We start from the raw sequence: 25528 nt of genomic DNA on the forward strand, positions 1-25528 counted from the left end.
CCTCTATGTGTGTGCACACATCTCTTAGCCAAGATGGATTCTACTAAAGAGGCCTATGGGTACAACATCCCTTGACATCCCTCCCCTTTGACCTCCAAGGAGCCTTTCTGTGCATGTGTGGTCAGGGAGGTCTCCTGACTTTGAGAATGAGAAATATGTGGTATGACCAGGGCCCAGCTTCCTCCCTTAATTATCCTGCTCTTCTTGTCTTGCAGTTTCAGTCCACAGGGAATGAATCTCCAACTGCTTTACTCTGGTTGGGGGCCTATCTACTTCCTGCTTCAGTTATAGGAGGGTGAACAAGGCAGAGAGCGGCAGGAGAGGGAAGAGAGGCTGGGCTGGATTTAAGGGTTATGGGGAGTCTGGAGGAAAAGCACGGGGCCTGACATGAAGCATATGAAGTTACAATCAGGAAAAAGCAACAGACTTCGGAGTGTTAGCTACTTACACCTTTCCTGTTACATGCAGACCATGTTTCAAGTGGGCCACTGAGAAAACTGAGGTATAGAGCTCAGGGATAACTGAAGTAGGGCTGGAAGTCAACCAGAGTAGGTACAGGCTTGAGCCTGTAAACATTAAGGCAGCAATACCCACCAGCAGGTTACAGGTTTCTCTGAAATTAACAGGGTGAAAAACAGTGTGGCATGGAGCATTTTTAATCTACCAAACAGAAGAATGCTCAGACAGGACTAAAGAATATTCCCACCCAGTCAAATAACCTGTTTCTTTCAGGATCACATTCTAAAATAGATCAGCTTCCTATCACAGCCTCTGCATGGCTCATCCCCGGGAAGAGTGAGCCTAAATTTCTATACTGGAAAGTTAGTACATGCCTGGATGTCCTCATTTCTGAGGCAATACTCGCTGTCACAGAATGATGACAACTCCTCTTACTGCTCTATCAGTAACGGGGCAAATGAGAAAGAAGCATGTTGAAGAACATGAGTGTTTGCATTAAGAACACTTTATGTTAAACTATGAATGGCATTTCCAATAAAACATGAAAAGATTCATACGTATCTACAAAATTTAAGTTTTTGATAAACTTTTTAATAAATGCTATATTAACAAGCTAGAAAGGTAAGGAATGTCATAATCAATCTATACGTTCTCTGTAGCATTAGCCTGGAAGATGTTGATGTTCAAATGGGGCAATCATAGATGTGAATTTCCTGGTCATCTCCAACAGACACAATTTTTGAGCCATTTCCATTGTATTTTACTCCCCAGACCTGTAAATAAAAAGAAAAAGTTCTACTAACACCTTTATTCTTTATGAACAAATACCCTTACCCTACTCTCATTATACTGAATCCAGAAAAACAGTAGGATGAGGATGTTCTCATGCTTTCTCAACAGTGAGAATGGGGCTTTTCCTTTAATCAGGCAGCTTCTATTACTACTGTTTAATTATCATCACACTCACCTCCCAACTCCAGATAATTCATTTCTAAACATTTAAATCAAGGTATTCACAAACCTTTCAAAGATTCACAATCGAGGAAGTGGCCTAATGTGAAGATGGAGCCCACGAGGGACCAGCACGGGTTCCCAGGTCTCCAGGAAGGAAAAGGCCTCACAGCTACCCTGAGGTCACTGCCTACAGGGGTAACTGCAAACTGTGCTCCTCGTCCACCTCCTTGTGCCCACAACCCACCTCAGCAACTCTCTCTCTCTTATTAGAGGCCTATAGCACCTGCCCGTCCCCAGGAGCTAGGTAACTTGGTGTTGCAAGTCATTGATTCCATTTCCTACATGTTCAATTAACAGATTCACACCTCCTTCCCAGACAGAACTGATGTGGTAGGAGTTTTATCATGTCAAGCCTGTCACTCTATCCCTGAGGTGGGTGTTCTAGCCCTAACTTCAATGCTGTGAACAGGCCAGGTGATGGCTTTATTTCCACTCCAAATGTCTTCCTCTGAGGACTGCACCACACACTGACTCTCTCACACAGGCAACATAGCCAGCCAGGACTTCCTTCCTGAGTACAATGTTTAAATCCAGGAGTGAAATGTCAAGATTAAATCTTCTCAACTTCACTGGCAACAATGTAAGATTAAGTGTAAAAAAGCATGAACATTTGTTAACTTTAAAATGCATTCCAAAGAGATTCTATGAGATCATCTTAAGAACATACAAAATACATAATTAATAAAAGATGACTTTATACTGCCATGGGTATTTTATTTTTTATACTGCTTCCCCAAGACCCTTGCTATTCAAAGTGGTTGGAACTAGCAGTGCTAGTCTCACCTGAAGCTTGGGACAGAAACTCAGGCACAGGCCAGACCTACTGAATCTGTATTGTTACCAGATCCCCAGGGTACATTAAAGATGGAGAAGCCCTGCCCGAATGCCTTAACATTTCACATTCATCTCACCAGAAGACTCCTGTGAGAATAGAGCCTCTTTTTCCTAATTTAAAGGCTGAAATAAAACTTAGCAATATCTTTAAAGTCAAACAACCTGTTAAGGATTTCTGGCTTCAAGTATATTCAAAGGAAAAAAAATCACATCACTTCTTTGGGCAGCTCCAAAAGAGAGAGTGACGGCTGTGGGATGGAATGGAAACTCCTGAGGAAGCGAGTCCTTCCCGAGACAGCCATGGCCCAGCTGCACCCAGAAAAAGGCCCAGGCATGCCCTAGGCGTTGCTGCAACATGTTTCAAAGAAGTCATTTAAAGGCTGTGCAGCCAGTGCAAGTTTTCCGGTCTACCCATATCATGGGTAGACATACCATGCCCTGTGGGTTTCCAGGCTACCAACACATCCCCAGCCTCTGCACCCCAGAGGAACACAGGCTGGATGGACATCCAAGCAATCAGAGCAGCTCAGCTCTGAAGGTCACCAATCTTGACAACCTCAACAGGGAGGTTAGGAAAATGAATGAGTTTTGGCATAGCAGTCAGACAATGCTAGCAATCCAAAGACAAAGAAATTTAAGTGTTAATTGTGCCATACCTGATCCTGGTGATCAAAGAAGGTGTGAACACAAGTCCTCGTTCCAACATCCCAAACTTTAACACTTTTGTCAGATGAACTATTTTAAAAAAGGAAACATCAGTATCAGAAAAGTTTTCAGACCGGTGCGAAGTTGGAAAGAATCTGACCAAAAATTCCACACTCCTTGACTCAACCTACCTAGAGGCCCCCTTGGTGCGTGTGTGCACAAGCGGCTGACCTGGTCCCCAAAAGGTGGTCAAGAATGTTGGCACAACTGGCTGGCATTCCCCACTCACAGAGCAGCTATTTCCCCAAACTTCTGATCTGCTTGGCCCTCATATTAAATATTCTTGTCAGGAGTCTCGGATGAGAGGCTCCCTCTGGATGGGAGGGAGACTGGTTAAAGCTTCAAAATAAAGGCTCTCAGAGTCTTCTATAAACCTCTGTGCAGTGCTATTAAGCTATCCACCTCCTGGTTTTCAACTGTGTTGGCCATCCTGGGCCTAAACAACATTGGGGTCTCAAAGCATAACATTTTACAGATTTTCATATCTATAGTTACTATCAGAACACAGGTATCCTTATAATGGATACCTAGCTACTGTAGGTAGAGGCCTAGATTTATAAGGAAGAAATAAGAACTGAGTTGCTCAAAAGAATCCATCTTTGTTCCAGCTAAGAACAATTAACTTGACAATTTAAGAAACACTGAAGAAAACAAAGGCTACCTGAATAAGAAAAGGGTCACACCATCTTCAAATTTTAAGGCAATTCATACAAGATGACCATCTTCATCTTCCTAACATTTTAGGAACTGATAAGAGTCATAAGTACCTGGAAACAAAGTGTGTGTCATCAGGACAAAATGCAACGTTCAGCACCCAGGATGCGTGGCCACTCAATGTGCCAGCCAAGTTGGCATGTTGTCTGAAATGGGAAAGTTTCAAATAAAATGGAGATGTTAACTTTTAGAATATAATCACTGAAATGGAAGGTATACTGTGTCCATTTAATTGGACCAATTCTGCTATCCTTGAAATGACAGTATTAACACAGAAATTCTCTTTTCACTGAAGTGCAGTTTCAGCGTTAATTTTTTCATCATTCTCTTTTCACATACTGCAGAAACAAAATTTTCAATAGCATTAACCCCAAATATGTCAGAGCCTACAAGAGCCAAAAATAGGACCCTAAACAAGCAGAGCTTAGAAGTTCAAAATAAAGAAGGCTCAACAAGCCAATTCCTAAGGTGAGGAAATAGAACCAGCAGGCAAATAGCCATCTCAGAGTAACTGCAGGTTCTGACCCCTGCCCACCTAGCATCTTTTCCATGTGGAGCCAGTGCCTGTGTCTATGGAAGGTATCAAAATGTATTCTTTACAATAGGTGTGACTTGGACAGACTATTTTTAACTTAACCAAGAATAAGACAGGTCTAATGACTATAGTCATTTTCACTTCTAAAAAAAGTGAAATCAAATCACCCTGGCAGGAGAACAATCCTAAGAGCTGACTAAGGTCAGCAGTTTCACCCCTGAAGCCAGCAGAGTAGAGCAGACCCCAGTTAAGAGGAGAGGTGACCTCAGTAGAAAGCTGGAGGACCATGAGAAGGTAAAAGTCCCAAGTGTTCATTCAGTATCAGCACCTTGGCCAAACCACCACCTCAGCTTGGGTTCCTCGCCTGCAATATGACTGGGACCTTAACCTGTGCTACCTCACCGTTAGTTGGGAAGATGATGAAACTGTAACAGTGAAAGCCTTATTAAAGAGAGCTGAACACTTAAGAAGTTGCTAGTATTTATACTGGCCCTGCTGTTGACAAGCAAGCACAACTTGAGACAGGCATCTTTTCTTGGACCCTAATAGCTCATTCAGCTGTAACTCTAGAAACTGCAGTTCTAATTCCATGTCTACTTGACAACTTCCTGTTGTCCAAACGCTCCCAAGTTTAAACTCCTGCAAAACTCTCATAGGCCCACAAAGTAACATGCATGTGGATGGTCATGGTGTGGCACCCATCGCTGCGGCACAGAGAAGGGTGACGGATGCACCCAATGGATTAGAATGCCACATTCAGAAGCTAGAAACCAGGCACACTGACTGCAGTACTGAGTTAAAGAATCAGGGACACACGTCAAACACCTTATAGGGGAGACCTCAGTGGGGAACAGGGTGGGGACTGAGAAATATAGGAGAAAAGGAAAAGAGAAAGGGCCCATGCACAGGCTTACAATGAAAGTGAGCTGTCAACTGAAGATTAACTAACTCACTTTTACACCTGCGGTCAAAAACCAACAACAAAAAAGCTCCCTTATCTAGACTTGCTGTAAGCTGGCTTATAAACAGACAACTCCCTAACTAGGGCAGAGGAATCCCTTCTAGAACGTCACACCCTCAGAAAACAAATGTTCTAATTTTTTCATCATTACTTCAAGCTAGCTACAGCCCATGGCTCTATCTGTTCATCTGTACACTACTCACCTGTCCAGAAGAATTTAAAATCAGCATGCCCCACAAGAGACAGGATGTGGAAAAGAAGTAGCAAGTAAGCTGATCCTAGTTGGTAACCCACGTACGTCCTCCTCTGTAACATCCTAAGCGCAAAGCAGGGATACTGACAGGGGAGGAATGACTGGGGAGACTACAGAGTCTAACAGCCTGAACACATGTCTTTCCTAGACATAAAGAGGGAGCAGCTCACTTGCTAGGGCTCCTGCTAGTGATAAGAGACAAAACAGGCATTGATATTAAGAGAGAAGTGCTGAATCCCAACAGGTAACTTACACATCATAGATCTTGATGTAGCCATCATCTGAAGCAGTGACAAGGAGCTGTGAATCCGGGGAAAAGGTCAAGGAGCGAATGGGCATAGCATGGCCTGAAATTCACAAAGACTCTTGTTAAACTGAAGAATTACTGTCTCCTATCTCTTCATACAGGTTTCCACAAACTATGTCATCTTTAACGGCTGTTAAGTCACTGAGTTGCACTGCTCAGGTGCTTCAGTCAGAGGCGAGCCACAGACTGTACCCTTCTTCCTAATGCTCCAGAAACATGCACGAAACGCAGGTCCCTCCTCCTGGGAGCCATTTCTCCTCAGATCCCTTCCCAGACCAACTGGACTTCAGGATACATTGCTTAGACAAAACTCCTCTGCCCCTACAGATATGGCCAGACATGGAAACATGCATTGTTTCTGATTTGTATGTTGAACAGATAGGATGCTAGTTCCCTACCAAATCCTTTGTTGTAGGGTAAAGGATGCACTGGAGAGGTCTCCTCCCAACCCTTCCCCTGTCCTAGTACCCCATCCTCCTGCCCAGAGGTCACCAGCACAGAGTGGGCACAGAACTTTCATTTACCTTCAAACTACCGACAAAAAGGGGCTATTTTCCAATCACAAAATTCTTTAGAGCCAAACAGGACAGAAATAAGACACTCATGTAGCTAGGATATATTAACACATAAATAAAAAGTAAGCCTGGTCATCAAAATAAGCATTTAAAACACTGGTACAGAAACTAATATGTCTAGGTTATAACCACAGTGACAAACGGAGAAGGCAGTGGCACCCCACTCCAGTACTCTTGCCTGGAAAATCCCATGGACGGAGGAGCCTGGTGGGCTGCCGTCCACGGGGTCGCACAGAGTCGGACACGACTGAGCGACTCAGCAGCAGCAGCAGCGCAGTGAACCTTAGAGGCATTTCCGATTTCCAACTGAGAGTGATGTTTTGCAAACCTAAGGCTCATTTACCATTTAGTAGCATTTTAAAGAAAGAGTAAGTCTTCCTTTGTGATCTGATAACCCAGTTTGCACAAAATGATGAACCACACCTTCCAGCGTATGCAGAAGTTTCCCAGTTGCAATATCAAAAATATTGATGATTCCGTCTATGGCTCCACTGGCCAGGTATTTCCCATCAGGACTCTGTAGAGAATGTACAAAAATCATTTCAAACTCTATGTTGTTAAGCCATCCCCCCTCAAACACAAGTAATCTGCTGGTTCCAGGTCTAATTGGCTGACTGGCAAATCAAGCCAGCAGCTTCCTAGTGAGACCAATGCAGAATGTTTATCAAGGAATACAACAGGCTACAAGAGTAAACTGAAAGAATCAGACAGAAACAAAGCAATATTTCCTTACATATGCAATACTAAGAATGAATTTTCCTCTTGTGTCCAAAGAATATTCCTTTTTCCCACTTTCCACACCAAAAATGTTCACTTTTCCCACGTGAGTTCCTGTGGCCAGATACTGAGAATCAGGAGAAAAGGCCAAAGTCCAGGCATCCACTGAACAGAAAAAAAGGGAAAACCATAGTGAGAAAAGATCTGACCCTAATTTTAAAAATTTTAAAGCTTTACCAAAAGATACATGTTTTAAAATTGGAGGAATAGTGTCCTGATTCAAAACAGGACATTGTAAAGACATTAATTGTATTAATATGGGCATAGCATGGCCTGAAATTCACAAAGACCCTTGTTAAGCTGGAGAATCACTGTCTCCTATCTCCTCATACAGGTTTCCATGAACTATGTCATCTTTAACGGCTATTAAGTCACTGAGTTGCACTGCTCAGGTGCTTCGATCAGAAGTCCAACATTAATATGCCCAATATTAACATGTTGTAAAGATATTAATTCTATACCAATTTAATGTAAGGGTTTCTTAACTTTTCACTAAAAATGTAGACAGACAGAACAATACCAAGTGTTAACAAGGGTGTCAGTTCAGTTTAGTCACTCAGTCATGTCTGACTCTTTGCGACCCCATCAATCACAGCATGCCAGGCCTCCCTGTCCATCACCAACTCCCAGAGTCCACCCAAACCCATGTCCATTGAGTCGATAATGCCATCCAACCATCTCATCCTCTGTCGTCCCCTTCTCCTGCCCTCAATCCTTCCCAGCATCAGGGTCTTTTCCAATGAGTCAGCTCTTCACATCAGGTGGCCAAAGTATTGGAGTTTCAGCCTCAACATCAGTCCTTCCAATGAACACTCAGGACTGATTTCCTTTAGAATGGACTGGCTGGATCTCCTTGAAGTCCAAGGGACTCTCCAGAGTCTTCTCCAACACCACAGTTCAAAAGCATCAATTCTTCGGCAGTCAGCTTTCTTTATAGTCCAACTCTCACATTCACACATGACTACTGGAAAAACCATAGCCTTGATTAGATGGACCTTTGTTGGCAAAGTAATGTCTCTGCTTTTGAATATGCTGTCTAGGTTGGTCACAACTTTCCTTCCAAGAAGTAAGCGTTTTTTAATTTCATTGCTGCAATAGCCATCTACAGTGATTTTGGAGCCCAGAAAAATAAAGTCAGCCACTGTCTCCCCATCTATCTGCCATGAAGTGATAGGACCGGATGCCATGATCTTAGTTTTCTGATGTTGAGCTTAAGCCAACTTTTTCACTCTCCTCTTTCACTTTCACCAAGAGGCTCCTTAGTTCTTCTTCACTTTCTTCCGTAAGGGTGGTGTCATCTGCATATCTGAGATTATTGATATTTCTTCCAGCAATCTTGATTCCAGGTTGAGCTACCCCACATCCAAGGTAAGGAGCAGCGGCTGAGCTTTGCTAGAGCAGTGGTGAAGAGAGACCCCGCGTCCAAGGTAAGAGAAACCCAGGTAAGATGGTAGGCACTGAGAGAGGGGATCAGGGGGCAGACAGACTGAAACTACAGTCATGGACAACTAGCCAATCTGATCACACGGACCACAGCCTTGTCTAACTCAGTGAAACTAACCCATGCCATATGGGGCCACCCAAGACGGGCGGGTCATGGTGGAGAGGTCTGACAGGATGTGGTCCACTGGAGAAGGGAATGGCAAACCACTTCAGTATTCTTGCCTTGAGAACCCCATGAACAGTATGAAAAAACAAAAAGATAGGACACTGAAAGATGAACTCCCCAGGTCAGTAGGTGCCCAATATGCTACTGCAGATCAGTGGAGAAATAACTCCAGAAAGAATGAAGGGATGGAGCCAAAGCAAAAACAACACCCAGCTGTGGATGTGACTGGTGATAGAAGCAAGACTCGATGCTGTAAAGAGCAATATTGCATAGGAACCTGGAATGTTAGGTCCATGAGTCAAGGCAAATTGGAAGTGGTCAAATAGGAGATGACAAGAGTGAACATCAACATTCTAGGAATCAGTGAACTAAGATGGACTGGAATGGGTGAATTTAACTCAGATGACCATTATATCTACTACTGTGGGCAGGAATCCCTTAGAAGAAATAGAGTAGCCATCATAGTCAACAAGAGTCCAAAATGCAGTACTTGGGTGCAATCTCAAAAACGATAGAATGATCTCTGTTCCAAGGCAAACCATTCAATATCACAGTAATCCAAGTCTATGTCCCGATCAGTAACACCAAAGGGCTGAAGTTGAACAGTTCTATGAAGACCTATAAGACATTCTAGAACTAAAACCCAAAAAAGATGTACTTTTTATTATAGGGGACTGGAATGGAAAATTAGGAAGTCAAGAAACACCTGGAGTAACAGGCAAATTTGGCCTTGGAGTACAGAATGAAGCAGGGCAAAGGCTAATAGTGTTCTGCCAAGAGAACGCACTGGTCATAGCAAACACCCTCTTCCAACAACACAAGAGAAGACTCTACACATGGACATCACCAGATGGTTGATGCCAAAATCAGATTGATTATATTCTTTGCAGCCAAAGATGGAGAAGCTCTATACAGTCAGCAAAAACAAGACTGGGAGCTGACTGTTGCTTGGATCATGAACTCCTTATTGCCAAATTCAGACTGAAATTGAAGAAAGCGGAGAAAACCACTAGACCATTCAGGTATGACCTAAATCAAATCCCTTGTGACTATACAGAGGAAGTGAGAAATAGATTTAAGAGACTAGATCTGCCAGACAGAGTGCCTGATGAACTACGGATGGAGGTTCATGACACTGTACAGGAGATAGGAATCAAGACCAACCCCAAGAAAAAGAAATGCAAAAAAACAAAAGCAAGAGTGTAGTGAAACCAAAATCCTCATACACTGGTGGGAATATAAAATGGTATGGCTACTTTGAAGAACAGTTTTGATAGCTTAAGTGAAAACACACACCATAATACCTAGCAATTCCACTTCTAGAGAAATGGAAACACATCTTCATTAACAGAACTGAACCTAGATGCTCATAGCAGCATTATTAAGAATACTCAAAAACTGGAGAGAATCCAAATATCCATCAGTTGATGAATGAATGAACAAAATGTGGAATACCCCTATAACGGAATACTTACTAATAAGCAATAAAAAGGAACAGACTACCAATACATACTACAACATGGATAAACCTCAAAAACATTATGCTAAAGAAAGATATGTAAGACAATACAATTTCACTTATGTGAAATCTTTCAGAACGGCGAAACTACAGAGACAGAAAGCTGATCAGTGGTTGTCTGAGGCTGAGGGTGGGAGCACAGGTTAACTATATATGGGCATGAGGGAACATTTGGGGGACATGGAAGTGTTCTAAAACTGAATTGGAATGATGGCTACACAACTATGGAAATTTACTAAAACTTGTTAAACTGTATAATGGGTTAATTTCAGAGTGTAATTATAGAGGTGAAAGTCTGCCTCACCAAGCTGCAAATAAATGAAGAGGTACCAGAAATATTCTCATATAAAACTATAATATGACAAAGTATTTATCACAAATTGGCAAGAGAATAAGGACTGGAAAGAGGCACTGTTGTTTTTTTTAAATCAACTGGTTTTTAAGTTATATCACACAATCTGATTTCAAAGCTTCTATTCAGATGCTATTTCTGTATTACAGTGCTTCTGTGTAAAGGTCTCCAGACTCCTGGGCAGCCTGGGTAAGCACATGTGCTTTACACTTCCATCTGGACCACTGATGATATTTCAGCACTTCTTTTCTCAGTTATGTGGGAAACTCTTCATGGGCAATCTCAAAGAGCTTTAGGAGCCTCTGGGGTCAGAGCCTAGAGAGCAAGAAACAGTCCAGTTGCCTGGTGCTGGTCGAGGTCCCTTTGCCCATGCCCAGTCTTATACGGGAATGTTCCCTAAGTCCTGCCCTTCCTGTACGTGCCCAGAAACAGTGCTTGTAAGATCAAAGGGAGAAGAAAGGCTGCTTCCCCAGTCACTCTCCTTACTCCTAGGGGAGGGCTCGAAGAGGTCAAGCCCTTCTCAGCCCACAGGAGAGAGGTCTCCCTGAACGTGACTCATGGCAGATAGGGGCTCCCAGCACAGATGGGTCAGTACCATATACCAGGGTGAGTTTTAAAATAAAAATCTCTTGCAAATTTTAACACACATACTCAAAGTAGTAACTAATTTACCTCTATCACTTAAGAAATACTTGTTTCAGAAAAGAAATAAACTTCAAAAGTGCTCAACCAAGAAGATCTAAAAAAGCTTTTGTTATAATCAATCTCTCACAAGGCTGCTTTTTAGTGTCTATCTAATGACTACACCATTTATTCCAACAGGATTATGTTCTCTTATTCCTATTATAATTAGTTGTTTACAGGAATAATGGTTATTAGAAAATCTGATTATGATTCCTTGAAGTTCAGTAAAATAACTTTGGAATTACTTTTACATTTCCCTTATTAGCCGTTTGATAATATAAAACTTTTAGTGGTGAATGTCCTTTTCCTCGAAATTGAAGGAATGTTTATTCCTCAATTTAAACTTGCACTCTAAAATTTACTTTAACATTTGCGTAATATTTATTTTAATCACTAAGTTCCACCTCATCAGTGAAGAGAGTAACTCTTCTTTACACTGGGACATCCTGAACCATCTGATGTTGAGAGGCCCCTATGCTTGCACTTTCTTCTTTGACATCTTTGACATCAGTTTGCTGCAGCCACAGCCTGGGTGAGGCGTCAAATAAAGGATCTTCCCCGTCATCTTCCCTTTCTTCTACTTCTTCCCTTTCTTCTTCAGGATCTGAGCTCTTTCTCTTTCCTCCTCCTTCTGTTCCTCCTCTCACATTCTCCAGGCATATTTTCAAGGCTGGTATAACGTAAACAGCCATTTGCCTAAATTCATTAGATCTAGGCTTACTAGTTTTACCTTTAGATGAATTCAACTGAGCTGCTCCTCAGTTGTCAATAGCAATGGTTGATTTTATTATTTACTCAAATAACTGTTGTTTAATGGTCTGGTATAGTTTTTGAAGATTCCTATCCAAAAAAGAAAATAAATCCAACTTTATATTCATCTCAGTATCTTTTTTCTTTCCTAACAGTATTCTTTCAATGATCCCTTGCCACAACTGGAACCACTATGTAGCTGACGATACTATTTGTCAGAAAAGGCAAGATGGATACAGACTTCATCCTTTTCCTTAGAACCAATCCAGCACTCATTTCTTCAACTGCAGTGTGGCCAGGGCTACAAAGCCACACAGTGACCTTAGCGTCATGGGAGGGCTTAGGTGCTCACGATGAAGAGGCAGCAATAAATCCACCTCTTCCTCTTCTTCTCAGCTTAACAGACTCTGTGCACTAGTTTGGGGACCCAGGTCCTCCATAAAAGATAGCAATAGGGCAAGGACACATGTAAAAACAATTATCTGGGGAGTCAGAATGTTTGAGTGACTTTTTTCAAATACATATCCTGGCCCACACACCCCAAAACTGATTCAGTGGATCCAAAATAGGAACTGGACATATGTATTCAATGGACATGAGTCTGAGCAAACTCAGGGAGATAGTGAAGGACACGGAAGCCTGGCACACTAGGCCATGAGGTCACAAAGAGTCAGATACGACCGAGCAACTGAACAAGAACAACATATGTGTTCCTTAAAAAGCTCTAACAGTTAAGACTCAGAGATGTCAAATACTGGCACTGAGGGTAAATGAACTCAGTTTTCAGACAACACAGAGTCCCTAAAACCCTGGGACCACCATTCTTTCCAAACTAAGTACAACTTATAGGATGCTACTGAACATAACACAAGAGAAGACTACACATGGACATCACCAGATGGTCAACACCAAAATCAGATTGATTATTTCTATGTAGCCAAAGATGGAGAAGCTCTATACAGTCAATAAAAACAAGACCAGGAGCTGACTGTGGCTCAGATCATGAACTCCTTATTACCAGATGCAGACTCAAATTGAAGAAAGTAGGGAAAACCGCTAGACCATTCAGGTCTGACCTAAACCAAATCCCTTATGATTATACAGTGCAAGTGAGAAATAGATTTAAGGGCCTAGATCTGATAGATAGAGTGCCTGATGAACTATGGAATGAGGTTCGTGACACTGTACAGGAGACAGGGATCAAGACCATCCCCATGGAAAAGAAATGCAAAAAGCAAAATGGCTGTCTGGGGAGGCCTTACAAAGAGCTGTGAAAAGAAGAGATGCGAAAAGCAAAGGAGAAAAGGAATGATATAAGCATCTGAATGCAGAGTTCCAAAGAATAGCAAGGAGATAAGAAAGCCTTCTTCAGCGATCAATGCAAAGAAATAGAGGAAAACAACAGAATGGGAAAGACTAGAGATCTCTTCAAGAAAATCAGAGATACCAAGGGAACATTTCATGCAAAGATGGGCTCAATAAAGGACAGAAATGGTATGGACCTAACAGAAGCAGAAGATATTAAGAAGAGGTGGCAAGAAATACATGGAAGACTGTACAAAAAAGATCTTCACGACCCAGATAATCATGATGATGTGATCACTCATCTAGAGCCAGACATCTTGGAAAGTGAAGTCAAGTGGGCCTTAGAAAGCATCACTACGAACAAAGCTAGTAGAGGTGATGGAATTCCAGTTGAGCTGTTTCAAATCCTGAAAGATGATGCTGTGAAAGTGCTGCACTGAATATGGCAGCAAATTTGGAAAACTCAGCAGTGGCCACAGGACTGGAAAAGGTCCGTTTTCATTCCAATCCCAAAGAAAGGCAATGCCAAAGAATGCTCAAACTACCGCACAACTGCACTCATCTCACATGATAGTAAAGTATGCTCAAAATTCTCCAAGCCAGGCTTCAGCAATGCATGAACCGTGAACTCCCTGATGTTCAAGCTGGTTTTAGAAAAGGCAGAGGAACCAGAGATCAAATTGCCAACATCCGCTGGATCATGGAAAAAGCAAGAGAGTTCCAGAAACACATCTATTTCTGCTTTATTGACTATGCCAAAGCCTTTGACTGTGTGGATCACAATAAACTGTGGAAAATTCTGAGAGAGATGGGGATACGAGACCACCTGACCTGCCTCTTGAGAAATCTGTACGCAGGTCAGGAAGCAACAGTTACCAAATAGGAAAAGGAGTACGTCAAGGCTGTATCTTGTCACCCTGCTTATTTAACTTCTATGCAGAGTACATCATGAGAAACGCTGGACTGGAAGAAACACAAGCTGGAATCAAGATTGCCGGGAGAAATATCAATAACCTCAGATATGCAGATGACACCACCCTTATGGCAGAAAGTGAAGAGGAGCTAAAGAGTCTCTTGATGAAAGTGAAAGAGGAGAGTGAAAAAGTTGGCTTAAAGCTCAGCATTCAGAAAACGAAGATCATGGCATCTGGTCCCATCACTTCATGGCAAATAGATGGGGAAACAGTGGAAACAGTGTCAGACTTTATTTTTTGGGGCTCCAAAATCACTGCAGATGGTGACTGCAGCCATGAAATTAAAAGACGCTTACTCCTTGGAAGAAAAGTTATGACCAACCTAGATAGCATATTCAAAAGCAGAGACATTACTTTGTTGACTAAGGTCCATCTAGTCAAGGCTATGGTTTTTCCTGTGGTCATGTATGGATGTGAGAGTTGGACTGTGAAGAAGGCTGAGCGCCGAAGAATTGATGCTTTTGAACTGTGGTGTTGGAGAAGACTCTTGAGAGTCTCCTTGGACTGCAAGGAGATCCAACCAATCCATTCTGCAGGAGATCAACCCTGGGATTTCTTTGGAAGGAATGATGCTAAAGCTGAAACTCCAGTACTTTGGCCACCTCATGAGAAGAGTTGACTCATTAGAAAAGACTCTGATGCTGGGAGGGATTGGGGGCAGGAGGAGAAGGGGATGACCGAGGATGAGATGGCTGGATGGCATCACGGACTCGATTGACGTGAGTCTGCGTGAACTCCGGGAGTTGGTGATGGACAGGGAGGCCTGGCGTGCTGCGATTCATGGGGTCGCAAAGAGTCAGACACAACTGAGCAACTGAACTGAACTGAACTGAACATAACTGGTGGGAAGCAAATCTACTGGGGCTCCAACGCAGGAAATTACGTTAAGAAAAGCCCTGAGCAGTTCTGTAATCACTCCATGGAGGGATGTGCCAGAGAGGCACCAGGCTCTCTGTACTCCTTCCAGTCATCACCCATTCTGGCAGAACAGGCTCCGCTCATGAAAGCTATATGGTCATATACAAGTAAATATAGGGCCACAAGGAATCTGAAATGTCATGTTGCTTATCCCATTGAAATTATTAATTCCCATTATTTCAGATGTTTATCAAGGCTAGTGGACAAGACTATGCTGTCCTACAGAACTTTAAAAAAATCGATTTGTTTCTTTAGCAGTTTCATGTATCAATCATACACTAGAAATAGGCACTTTAATCATACTTAGTTGAGATTACCATGACACAGATCTAGGAGGACACAGCGCTTTTCATTCTAGACCTCTATAAGTGGATCCATTCAGAATATGGCAGAGAACCTGTGGACCATCCAGACACAGGTCCACAATCCCAAGTCAGCGATTTGAAACCCAAGGGATGAAAACTATAAGTTTTTAGAAATAATTTTAGTACCCAAATTCACTTGGCAATAAAACTGGAACTGATATAAGGCTATTTATAGCTTATCTTTATCTCCTAGTACAAATACTCATGTTTAGTTGCTGAGATACTAGTATTTGATTAGAGTGCTGTCCCAGTCCCACTGAAGCGAAGAGGTGGCAAGAATACACAGAAGAACTGTACAAAAAGATCTTCACGACCCAGATAATCACGATGGTGTGATCACTCACCTAGAGCCAGACATCCTGGAATGTGAAGTCAAGTGGGCCTTAGAAAGCATCACTATGAATAAAGCTAGTGGAGGAACAGGCAGTTCATACACCCATATTACCAATCTCAAATCCAAAAACTTCTAAACACTAAAACACATCTCTCCCTAAAGATATCAAAAAGGGATCGTAAACCTCTAGCATCTTTTCTAAGAGTAAAACGCTTACCAGGTCCTGCATCTATAGACTTTATCTGTTTGCCGTTTTCCAAGTCCCAGAGACGAATATGAGCATCAAGAGAACTGGATGCAGCGATGGGCAGGGTGTGGCTGATGTCCACAGACACCACACCCAGCTGGTGGCCCTCCAGACTCCACTGTAGGTCCAGCTTCTCATCACGCCTTCAGTGGGGGACAGAGAAATGGATTTCTTCACACACAACACATGGTACCTGGCATCTGAAATTTTGGGCTCCTAGAACTATGCATTATCAGAGGTCTGTGAAATACAGAATCAAGACAGGAAATGAAGAGCCACAGAACACCAAATGCAGCCAACTTTTAACCATAGCAGAAACCATATGGTTTCTTTCAACCATAAGGCCTTAACAGTGAATAACAGGAAAACAAGTGAGAAAAAAAGAGTCTGCCTTTTTATACCACCATACCGCCATTGCTTTCTTGCATAGGTAATAGTAAATACTTCTCTGATTGTAACTTGGGAGCCCAGAAGAAAAACCCCAACTTCCAAGGCTGTATTGTAGAGGAAAGAGCACTCACCATTTCCAGACCTTCACCAGGTCATCCAGGGATCCCGTGACCACTGTCTCAGAGTTTTCTTTCTTGTTTGACCCCCAGGCAACTGACCAGATGGCATCATCATGGGCTGGAACAGAAAGTCATTCATATAAAGTCTTCATGCAACTTCTAAACTGAATGTGCTAAGATAAAGCGGAAATACTGTTACACCAATTCTGAGGTTTTTGAGGTAATATCCACCTGTATCTGCTTTACTGTTTTGCAGATGGCTTTCCCACACAGCTTTTGTTAGAACAATGGAGGCAGATAACAAAACCAGAGGTTCTGAAAAAGTCGCTGGTCCCAAAACACAGGTTTACCAGGTGGGGGAGCAGTACTGGAATAATCCAGTGTCCTTTCTACTTTAGTATGCTGTCTGACATGCATTAGTTTGGAATGGCTCTTACTTGACTAAAGTGAAACCCACCTCCCAAAAGAGATCAAACTTGTTAAGAGTAATTTCTTAACAGATGTTTGGAAACCAGTAGGCAGGTCAACTATAAACAGTACAGGTCCGAAAATAAATAACTAAAATAGGCGCCACATGATTTGCCTTTTGCCACAAGTCTATTATGTTTAATGGGCCAGTTATTACTTTAATCCTTTTGTAGGGATTACCTCAATTAACCACAACAACCCTCGGAATAGCATGTTCATGCTACAGATTAACGGAGAAGGCAATGGCAACACACTCCAGTACTCTTGTCTGGAAAATCCCATGGATGGAGGAGGCTGGTAGGCTGCAGTCCATGGGGTTGCACAGAGTTGGACACAACTGAGTGACTTCACTTTCACTTTTCACTTTCATGCATTGGAGAAGGAAATGGCAACCCACTCCAGTGTTCTTGCCTGGAGAATCCCAGGGACGGGGGAGCCTGGTGGGCTGCCGTCTATGGGGTCGCGCAGTCGGACACAACTAAAGTAACTTAGCAGCAGCAGCTACAGGTAAAAATCAGAGGCTTAGAGAAGCCTAGTAGCTCACCCAAAGTCAAAAGCTACCAAGAGGCAGAGCTGGTATTCAAACCTAAAAACCTAAACTCCCTACTAACTAAAGTCCACTTTAAATTCTACGTCTGTAAGCTGTATATCTGGTGGGCCATGCTGGTGGGTCTGCAGACCTGGTATACGAATACAAATGTAACAAGTGCCCAAGAGGCTTTCTTCACACCTGGCAGCAATCCTTCAGGGACACCTTTCCAAGACATGAATACAAGGACATTCAACTTAGACAGCTGTGAGTTACATCTTGGCTTCCACTACAATCCCCACCTGACCCAAGTCTGCCAGCTTGCCCCCGGATGGCATTAGGTGCATACAAGGTAGCTGACTGACAAGCTGACTAGCTGCTAGTTACCTATGCTCGCTAACTTGAAAGAATGCTTTGGGTTTAAACTTCAGACTACCTAAATGTCACTACTTAAAGAGGAAGAGCTTTATTAGGCATTCCACAAATTTCTCCAGGCTTTACGTAACCTATCTAGGCTGTGGTGACGAAATGAGACACACGTGACAGTCCCTGCACACCCTCCTTTCCGTGTATGAAGTCCAGTCACTGGATAGTCACCTTTCCAGACAGACTCTGACCTCCCTCCTTCTCCCATCCCCACCACTACCACTGACACACGCCCACCCATATACTCAGTGGTCTTGACAGAAATTCACCTATTCTATCCTCCTCTTTTATTGAGGGTCAAAGGCCCTCTGTGAGACTCGCTCCACTTGTTAAGTGGAGGAGCCTGAATAAAGGCTCTCACGAGAACTTCTGCGTTCATGGCCAGGCTCAAGTTTACCTCCCCAGGTGAGCTGGTATTAACAGAGTCCTGAGACTCAGAGTTTCCTTCTTTCACTTTGATAGCCGGGAAGCTCAGTCACCTTCCTCAAGCGGGAAAAAGTTTCCTGAGCCCAGAGTTCTCCAATCTATCATTTGCTTCTTGCTCTTTAAGTTAGTGGTTGGCTTTTTTGCTGTTGGTTGTTTGTTCCAAAGTGTATTTGTTTTCAGCTGCCCCTGCCAATTCTTATGTAAAGTGAGTATGGCTGGAACTGCATGTCTGGTCAGCATGACAAAAACCTTAAGCCACGGACAACAGCTTTTCACAGGTGAATATCTTGAACTGGCAAGCTGCTTACCTTGCTCTTGTTTGAAGAGAATACTGTACTAAAAAAGAACAGAAGACACATTAAACCAATGGTCAGATTTCAGATGTGTCCCATCCCTTCCCTAAAACACCTCCCAACTCACCACCTTGTGCCCCAGCAGATAGAATCACCAGTGTTAGGTACCTCCCTTGCTGTGGCCTGACCTCCTGCGAGCTCATGCAAGGTTTGTAGTGTTACTTCTTAAAGAAACTATAGTCTCTTAAAGAAAACAATTAGTCCTTAAAGAAGCTAGAGTCTCTTCTAACTACTTCCACCCACCAAAAAACAGTAAAAAATTATGTGCTTTTTCCTGCTCTCATCACCAGGAAGCTCAAAGTCCAGTTTGCAGCTTAATTTTTGTAGTTGTATAAAACCACACAGCCTGCATAATAACCTGTTAACTCTGTCCCTAATTTTATTACAAAGACATGTTTCTCCCTTTCTAATTTTTCTTTCTCGTTTTTGTGTACGAATTCTTTTAAGCTTCCTCAATCCCTTTGTAAACTGTGGTACAGACTGAAATAAAATTACCCTTCTCTCAGTGTTGTGCATTTTACTAATGCCACCTAACCCTCTGGTGACTAGGTGCCCAGGATACCCTCTTCTTCAGAAGCAGAGCAGATGCTAGTTTTCTGACTACAAACCCAGACAATGTATTGGGCTCGAACCCCCAAAGAGACCAACTGGTACTCTTCTTCTCCCTAGGCCTTACCTGGTTGGTCATCTCCTTAACCAAGGATGAAGGGCTAAAGGCCAGACAGCTCTGTGGAAACAACACCAGGGCTTCAGTAAGAGGCGGCCATCAGGATAGAAGGCTATAGAAGGTTCCCTGGATCAAGACTGTAAGGCAACTCTTGGCCAGAGTTGACCTGACACTTTGCTATAGATTGATCCCAGGGTCCCTGTTCACAAGCCCTACCAGGTGGCACAGTCTTCTTTCTCAACTAATATCTACCACCTCTTATATTTTCTTCTCCTCAAGTTGACTACAGAGAGGATCCAGTCTCCCTCCTTGCTGTTTTTCCAAGAGATATAACCATAGGATCTTTTAATTTAAAGTATTATTTTATTAAAAACTCAACAAGCAAATATGGGGGAGCAAAGTTCTTACGGTCCATGCAGGGATCGCAGCCAAAAATGCATATAAGAGTCAGCAGGAGTGTAAACGAGGGTGTGAGCTAGAGGGAGATTACATGTCTCCCCAAAGCTATAATAAGGCTTCTTAACTTTTGTGTGTGTGCTACAGAATCCTCCCCCCCCCAACCCCAGGTAGCTTTGTAAAGCCTATAAATCCCTTTTCAGGATGTTTTAAAATACATACAATACATAGGATTAGAAAGGAAACCAAGTATAGTCCATTCTCGTTATTCCAGGCAGTTAAGTTCCATAAAGTCAGTGAATACTGAGTTAGTGAACACTGATCCACTCTTCCTGGGAGAGACACTATATTAGGTTCCTGCAAGATTCTGGTAAATATGGGACAACTGATCAATAAGTAACTTTATTTTCTGCGTGTTTCTGTTTAAAGACACCCTATTTTACATTGGCGATTCATTAATATTGAACTCACAGCTAACAGCGACATAATTCATGCTTATATGAAGTTTATCCACAGATGTGTTTTCTCCATAAGACACATCACAGTCTTCCTGGACTTAGGAACACTAAGAGAGCCTTACTACTGTGCTTGGAGGGCTATTTTAAACAGGGAAGTCACCAATAAAACCCAAAACTACAAAAATCCTAACACTAACAGACTGAAAAAAAGACACTTGTTTACAGCATGATAACTGAAACAAGAAAGCAGAGTGCTTCCTTGTTCAACTGCAGCTAAGAATGTGCGTCAGTTGACTCAAAATTTTCACCACCTCGCACACGTCCAAAATCACAAAGTGCTGCAAACGATGATTTGAGGGCTACAAATTTTAGAATGTAGATGAATTTGGAAATACAGAGCCTGAGAATAGTAAGGATCAACCGTATACAGAAATAAAATTTTACCAAATACAAAAATTAGATTTTGTGATAGCATATGTGAGTCTTTATTTACACATTATATAACAAGATTTAGCAGCAAATCTAACAACTACCATAATTTCAAAGTTATGATGAACTTATACAATATCCTAAGATACGAAAATACATGTGATTTCTATTGGTGACAAAGTCACCCTGTTAATACTTGGTTTGCTGACTACATTTATAATTGAAGGAAATGCTAAATTTCAGTTAGAAGTCTGAGAACACAAGGATGCAATTTTTTTTCTCATGCAAGTTCATGGCCCCCTCAATTCTATCCATGGACAGAGGAGACTATACATCTAAGGCATCCATGTTCAGGTTACTTGCTTCAAATTTGCAAACTCAAAAAGACTACTGTGAAGGTTTTCCAAGGATAACAGAAAAAACAATTTCTAAATAACCTTGCCAGTGAAGATCTCAGTCAAGGCGGTAGTGCTTAATTCATTTGTGACCCAAGAACAGTGTCTTGGCAAGGGTAGGAAAGAAAGGCAGGAGGTCAAGCCAGTTTCGCTGGAGTAAACAGTATACAAACTCTCTTGGGCACCAACCTTCTGCCCTTCCAAATCCTGCCTCACATCCCTGCAACAGAAACAATTCCCTGCAACAAGGAGAAACAAGAGTAGCAAGGTCTGCAAGAAGTCAACTTCCAAGAAGCCAGGCTCCTCAAGATAGAGGTGTGCTTCTATCAATGAATGTATGTTTGATGATGTACCATGAGTCAGGGTACCATGATGTACCCTGTTTTACATATCACATGTAGGTTAGCTCACTGAACCCTCTCACCTCATTTAATAGATATTCTTATTATAATCTTTACGTTCCTCATAAAGAAAGTGAGACTTCAAGAGAGGTTAAGGAGCCTCCCCCAAGGTTAGTCTCACAGAAGAAGGTGGATACAAGCTTATAGTATAGGTTACACTACCTTGTGGCTCAGTTGGTAAAGAATCCGCCTGTAATTTGGGAGACCTGGGTTCGATCCCTGGGTTGGGAAGATCCCCTGGAGAAGGAAAAGGCTACCCACTCCAGTATTCTGGCCTGGAGAATTCCATGGACTGTATAGGCCATGGGGTTGCAAAGAGTCGGACACGACTGGGCGACTTTCACTTCCACACTGCCTTTTACATCAGTTTCTTATCTTACAATAATTTCAGCGTTAAGAGGACCCCAAAAGCCCCTTGTGTCACCTTCCTTCTTTAGAGAACTCTCCTCTCATTTCCCAAGCAGAATTCATTGCTTCCTCAATGTTTCCAAAGAATACTACACATGCCTCTATTAAAGTACTCAAGGAGGTCAGTTCAGTTCAGTTCAGTCGCTCAGTCGTGTCCGACTCTTTGCGACCTCATGAATTGCAGCACGCCAGGCCTCCCTGTCCATCACCATCTCCCGGAGTTCACTCAGACTCACGTCCATCGAGTCGGTGATGCCATCCAGCCAGTAACCCGCAATACTACATGGTACTTGAAGTAAAGATAACTCAGCCTGTGCCTGCACCTGTCCAGCTCGCTACCGAAAAAGACAGCGTGGCCTACCACTGGAAAACTTCGGTTAAGACAGTTCTCGACACTGAGACCAGCCCTAACCTCGAGGCTGCACAGACCATCCTCAGGATGCAAGATGAGGCCACCTACCCTCTCCCCTCAGGCCCCACACACCGAGGCAGCCAGAGTAAATGGAGTCACGGAAGCCACCATCCTCAGGCCCTGCGGCGTGGGGCATTCCTGAGCAAACCCTCCTAGAGATAGTCTCGGGCCCACTGTCGCTCACTCGCCCTCCACCTGGACCGTTATAGGCACCTACGAGTGCCACCCCCAACCGCTTTGCGGACCAACTCACCGCCTCACTGCCCGGCTGCACTGCCCCGCGGCTCCTCTGACGCCAGGTTCCGCGCGACCGCGACGCGGGGTGATTAGCTCACGAAGAGGCGGGACATCTCGCCGGTCCCCAAGGCGCAGGCGCACACCGCAGCGCAGGCTGCCTCAATGCGCGCCGGGAGGGGAGGAGGATGGGCGTGGGGAAGGGGAAGAGACCACGCCCCGGTCACCTTGGTTTCCCCCGGGGCGGGGCCACTGAGAACCGGCTTGCGGATGGGTTCCAATTTCTTTATTTGTACTTTGAGATAGACTAAACTTGATGACCACAAGAGTTCTATTGCTTCAAAACTTTTTCAGTGACATAGAGCTTTATATTTCAACTGTAAGGTCACAACCGGTTGTTGTTCAGTCGCTCAGTCGTGTCTGATTCTTTGCGACCCCATGGACAGCAGCACGCCAGGTTTCCCTGTCCTCCCACTATCTCCCAGTTTGCTCAGACTCATGTCCATTGAGTTTGTGATGCCATCCAATCATCTCATCCTGTCGTCCCCTTCTCCTGCCTTCAGTCTTTCCCAGCATCAGGGTCTTTTCCAATGAGTCAGCTCTTCCCATCAGGTAGCCAAAGTATTGGAGCTTCAGCTTCAGCATCAGTCCTTCCAATGAATATTCAGGGTTGATTTCCTTTAGGATTGACTGGTTTGATCCCCTTGCTGTCCAAGGGACTCTCAAGAATCAACTGTCAACTGTCAACACCACAGTTCAAAAGTATCAGTTCTTTGGTGCTCAGCCTTCTTTATGGTCCAACTCTCACATCCATACATGACTACTGGAAAAACCATAGCTTTGACTAGACGGGCTTTCTTTGTGGCTCAGCTGGTAACGAATCTGCCTGCAATGCAGGAGACCTGATCCCTGGGTTGGGAAGATCCCCTGGAGAAGGGAAAGGCTACCAACTCCAGTATTCTGGCCTGGAGAATTCCATGGACTCTATAAAACATTGGGTCGCAAAGAGTTGGACAGGACCAAGCGACTTTCACTTTCACTCCACTTGACTAGACACACCTTTGTCGGCAAAGTAATGTCTTTGCTTTTTTTTTTTTTTTGTCTTTGCTTTTTAATAGGCTAAGTTTATCACAGCTTTTCTTCCAAGGAGCAAGAATCTTTTAATTTCATGGCTGCAGTCAGGGCCCGTGGTGATTATGGACACAGCCGGTTAGGTTACTGTGATGCATATCAGTTTAGAAGCTCATGACCAGCATTTTAAAAGGAGATGGAAGGGTGAAGGCACTGCACCCCATCCTTGAAAAGCTGCCCGGCCCCTCCTGGCTGCTGTTCACTGTCTCAATCTCTCTGGGCAGTAGGGAGTGGAAGTTCTGGGTGGTGGGGGGCGCGCCCTGAAGGTTTAAGCTTTCTTTCAGCTTATCATGAGAGAGAGATCACAGTCTTTCCTGATTAAAACTGGTTTAGAAGTCCAAAAAGAGTCTAGAAGAAGGGGATGATGGTAAAGTATGGTCACAGTGAATGTAAACCCTTGAAATATCCATGTACCCTTACCCTACCCCGCCCACCCTCGAAAGTTAATTTCCCAGCATCTAGTTTATTAAAACATCTTGAGTTCTATGATGATTTCAGAAAACTGTTAGACCATACAACTCTTGTCCATACAACTGGATAAAATCTTTGAGGGCCGTATGAGGAGATTTTATGGCCCAGAAATTTGCTAAATACACTCACAAGGCTCCCAGTGCCTGTTCTCTGGTCCTCAGGAATTCCTTCAGTGATAGCTCTGTCAATGGGAACTTCACCCAGCCCCAGTGGATCCCCTACATGTCACACAAGTTTAGAAAATTTGGGTCAAAATGAGCAGGCTTCAGCTGTTAACCTTGAATTGTCAAAACTCTTACATGGCCCCTGTTAAAAGTCACATTATCCCTGTAACCATTCTGGATATACTTGACCAGAGTGCATTTGTCCCTGAAGCTAAAGAAGAGTGTACAAATTATACCCTCAGGCCAGGAAGCGTGTCTTCAAACTGGAGGCAGTTCCCATCATATTGACCTAAGCGCTGACTGGACCACAGCATTCAGGGAAATTCCACAGGACCCAACAAACAGAAATTGACACTGCAATGGCCAGGATCCAGGTTACTAGAGTGTGGAAAGGGCCTAACATCAGTCCCCAATGCAGTGGCTTTTAACAGCGAAATGAGGAGTGATCTGCTGTCTTCCTGTACAACTGGTTGCCAGTTTTGACCAATCTTGGTTTTTGTCCCTTTAATTTTATTGGCAGAGTTTCTGGGTTTCTCTGGGTTTTGAAAATAGACTGATTATTATATGACTTCTCCTTAACCAGGGCAATTGGGTCATCTTTATTTCCTTTTAGCTTATATAAGAAATATTTTTGAACACTCCTACTTTAAGAATGGTGAAATTTTGTCCAGAAAAGTCCTTACAACTATGTAATTAAGTGAATTTTAATTTGTGTGATTTGGGATTATGTGTTTCTTTTCTTTTTTCTGTGCATTAACTTTAAATATTCCATCTGTAGATTATTCTGAGAGCACACTGATCACTTTCATGCCTTTTATCTGTTGTCAGAACGCTAGGGCTTTCACCTTTTTGTGCCTTCTTCCAAATCCACTACTGTTAATTTCCAATTGAAGCAAATAGTTTGGGGATTAGTTTAATTTTTGTCAGCCATTATAGTTGTTCTGAATAAAAATTTAATTACCATCTCTCAAAAAGAAATACAATAGGTTATAGGAGATATAAGAGTGTATCATGCATTTAAAGATGTCATGCTTTATAAAAAAACTTGTTTCACATAGAC

At 43.0% G+C, this 25528-nt stretch overlaps 1 protein-coding gene across 3 annotated transcripts; it reads right to left on the minus strand.

Annotated features, from left to right (window-relative positions):
• Positions 1 to 1028: 1028 nt before the first annotated feature.
• On the minus strand, positions 1029 to 22759 carry SKIC8 (SKI8 subunit of superkiller complex). Of its 3 annotated transcripts, none has more exons than XM_004017815.5 (11): positions 22722 to 22759; positions 19579 to 19629; positions 18858 to 18885; positions 16713 to 16818; positions 16162 to 16334; positions 7091 to 7239; positions 6781 to 6874; positions 5729 to 5822; positions 3780 to 3872; positions 2964 to 3042; positions 1029 to 1232 (listed from the first exon to the last, which is right to left on the minus strand). In XM_004017815.5, exons 2-11 carry the CDS (start codon positions 19588 to 19590, stop codon positions 1143 to 1145), a joined length of 918 nt encoding a protein of 305 aa, XP_004017864.1. In that variant the 5' UTR covers positions 19591 to 19629; positions 22722 to 22759; the 3' UTR covers positions 1029 to 1142. The 3 variants fall into 3 exon arrangements, with proteins under 3 accessions (XP_004017864.1, XP_060257678.1, XP_060257677.1); XM_060401695.1 differs by having other exon boundaries at positions 22517 to 22759; XM_060401694.1 differs by lacking the exon at positions 22722 to 22759 and adding an exon at positions 21811 to 21994.
• Positions 22760 to 25528: the final 2769 nt, after the last annotated feature.

Source organism: Ovis aries, chromosome 18 (assembly GCF_016772045.2).
Source record: "Ovis aries strain OAR_USU_Benz2616 breed Rambouillet chromosome 18, ARS-UI_Ramb_v3.0, whole genome shotgun sequence".
NCBI classification, from domain to species: Eukaryota; Metazoa; Chordata; class Mammalia; order Artiodactyla; family Bovidae; genus Ovis; species Ovis aries.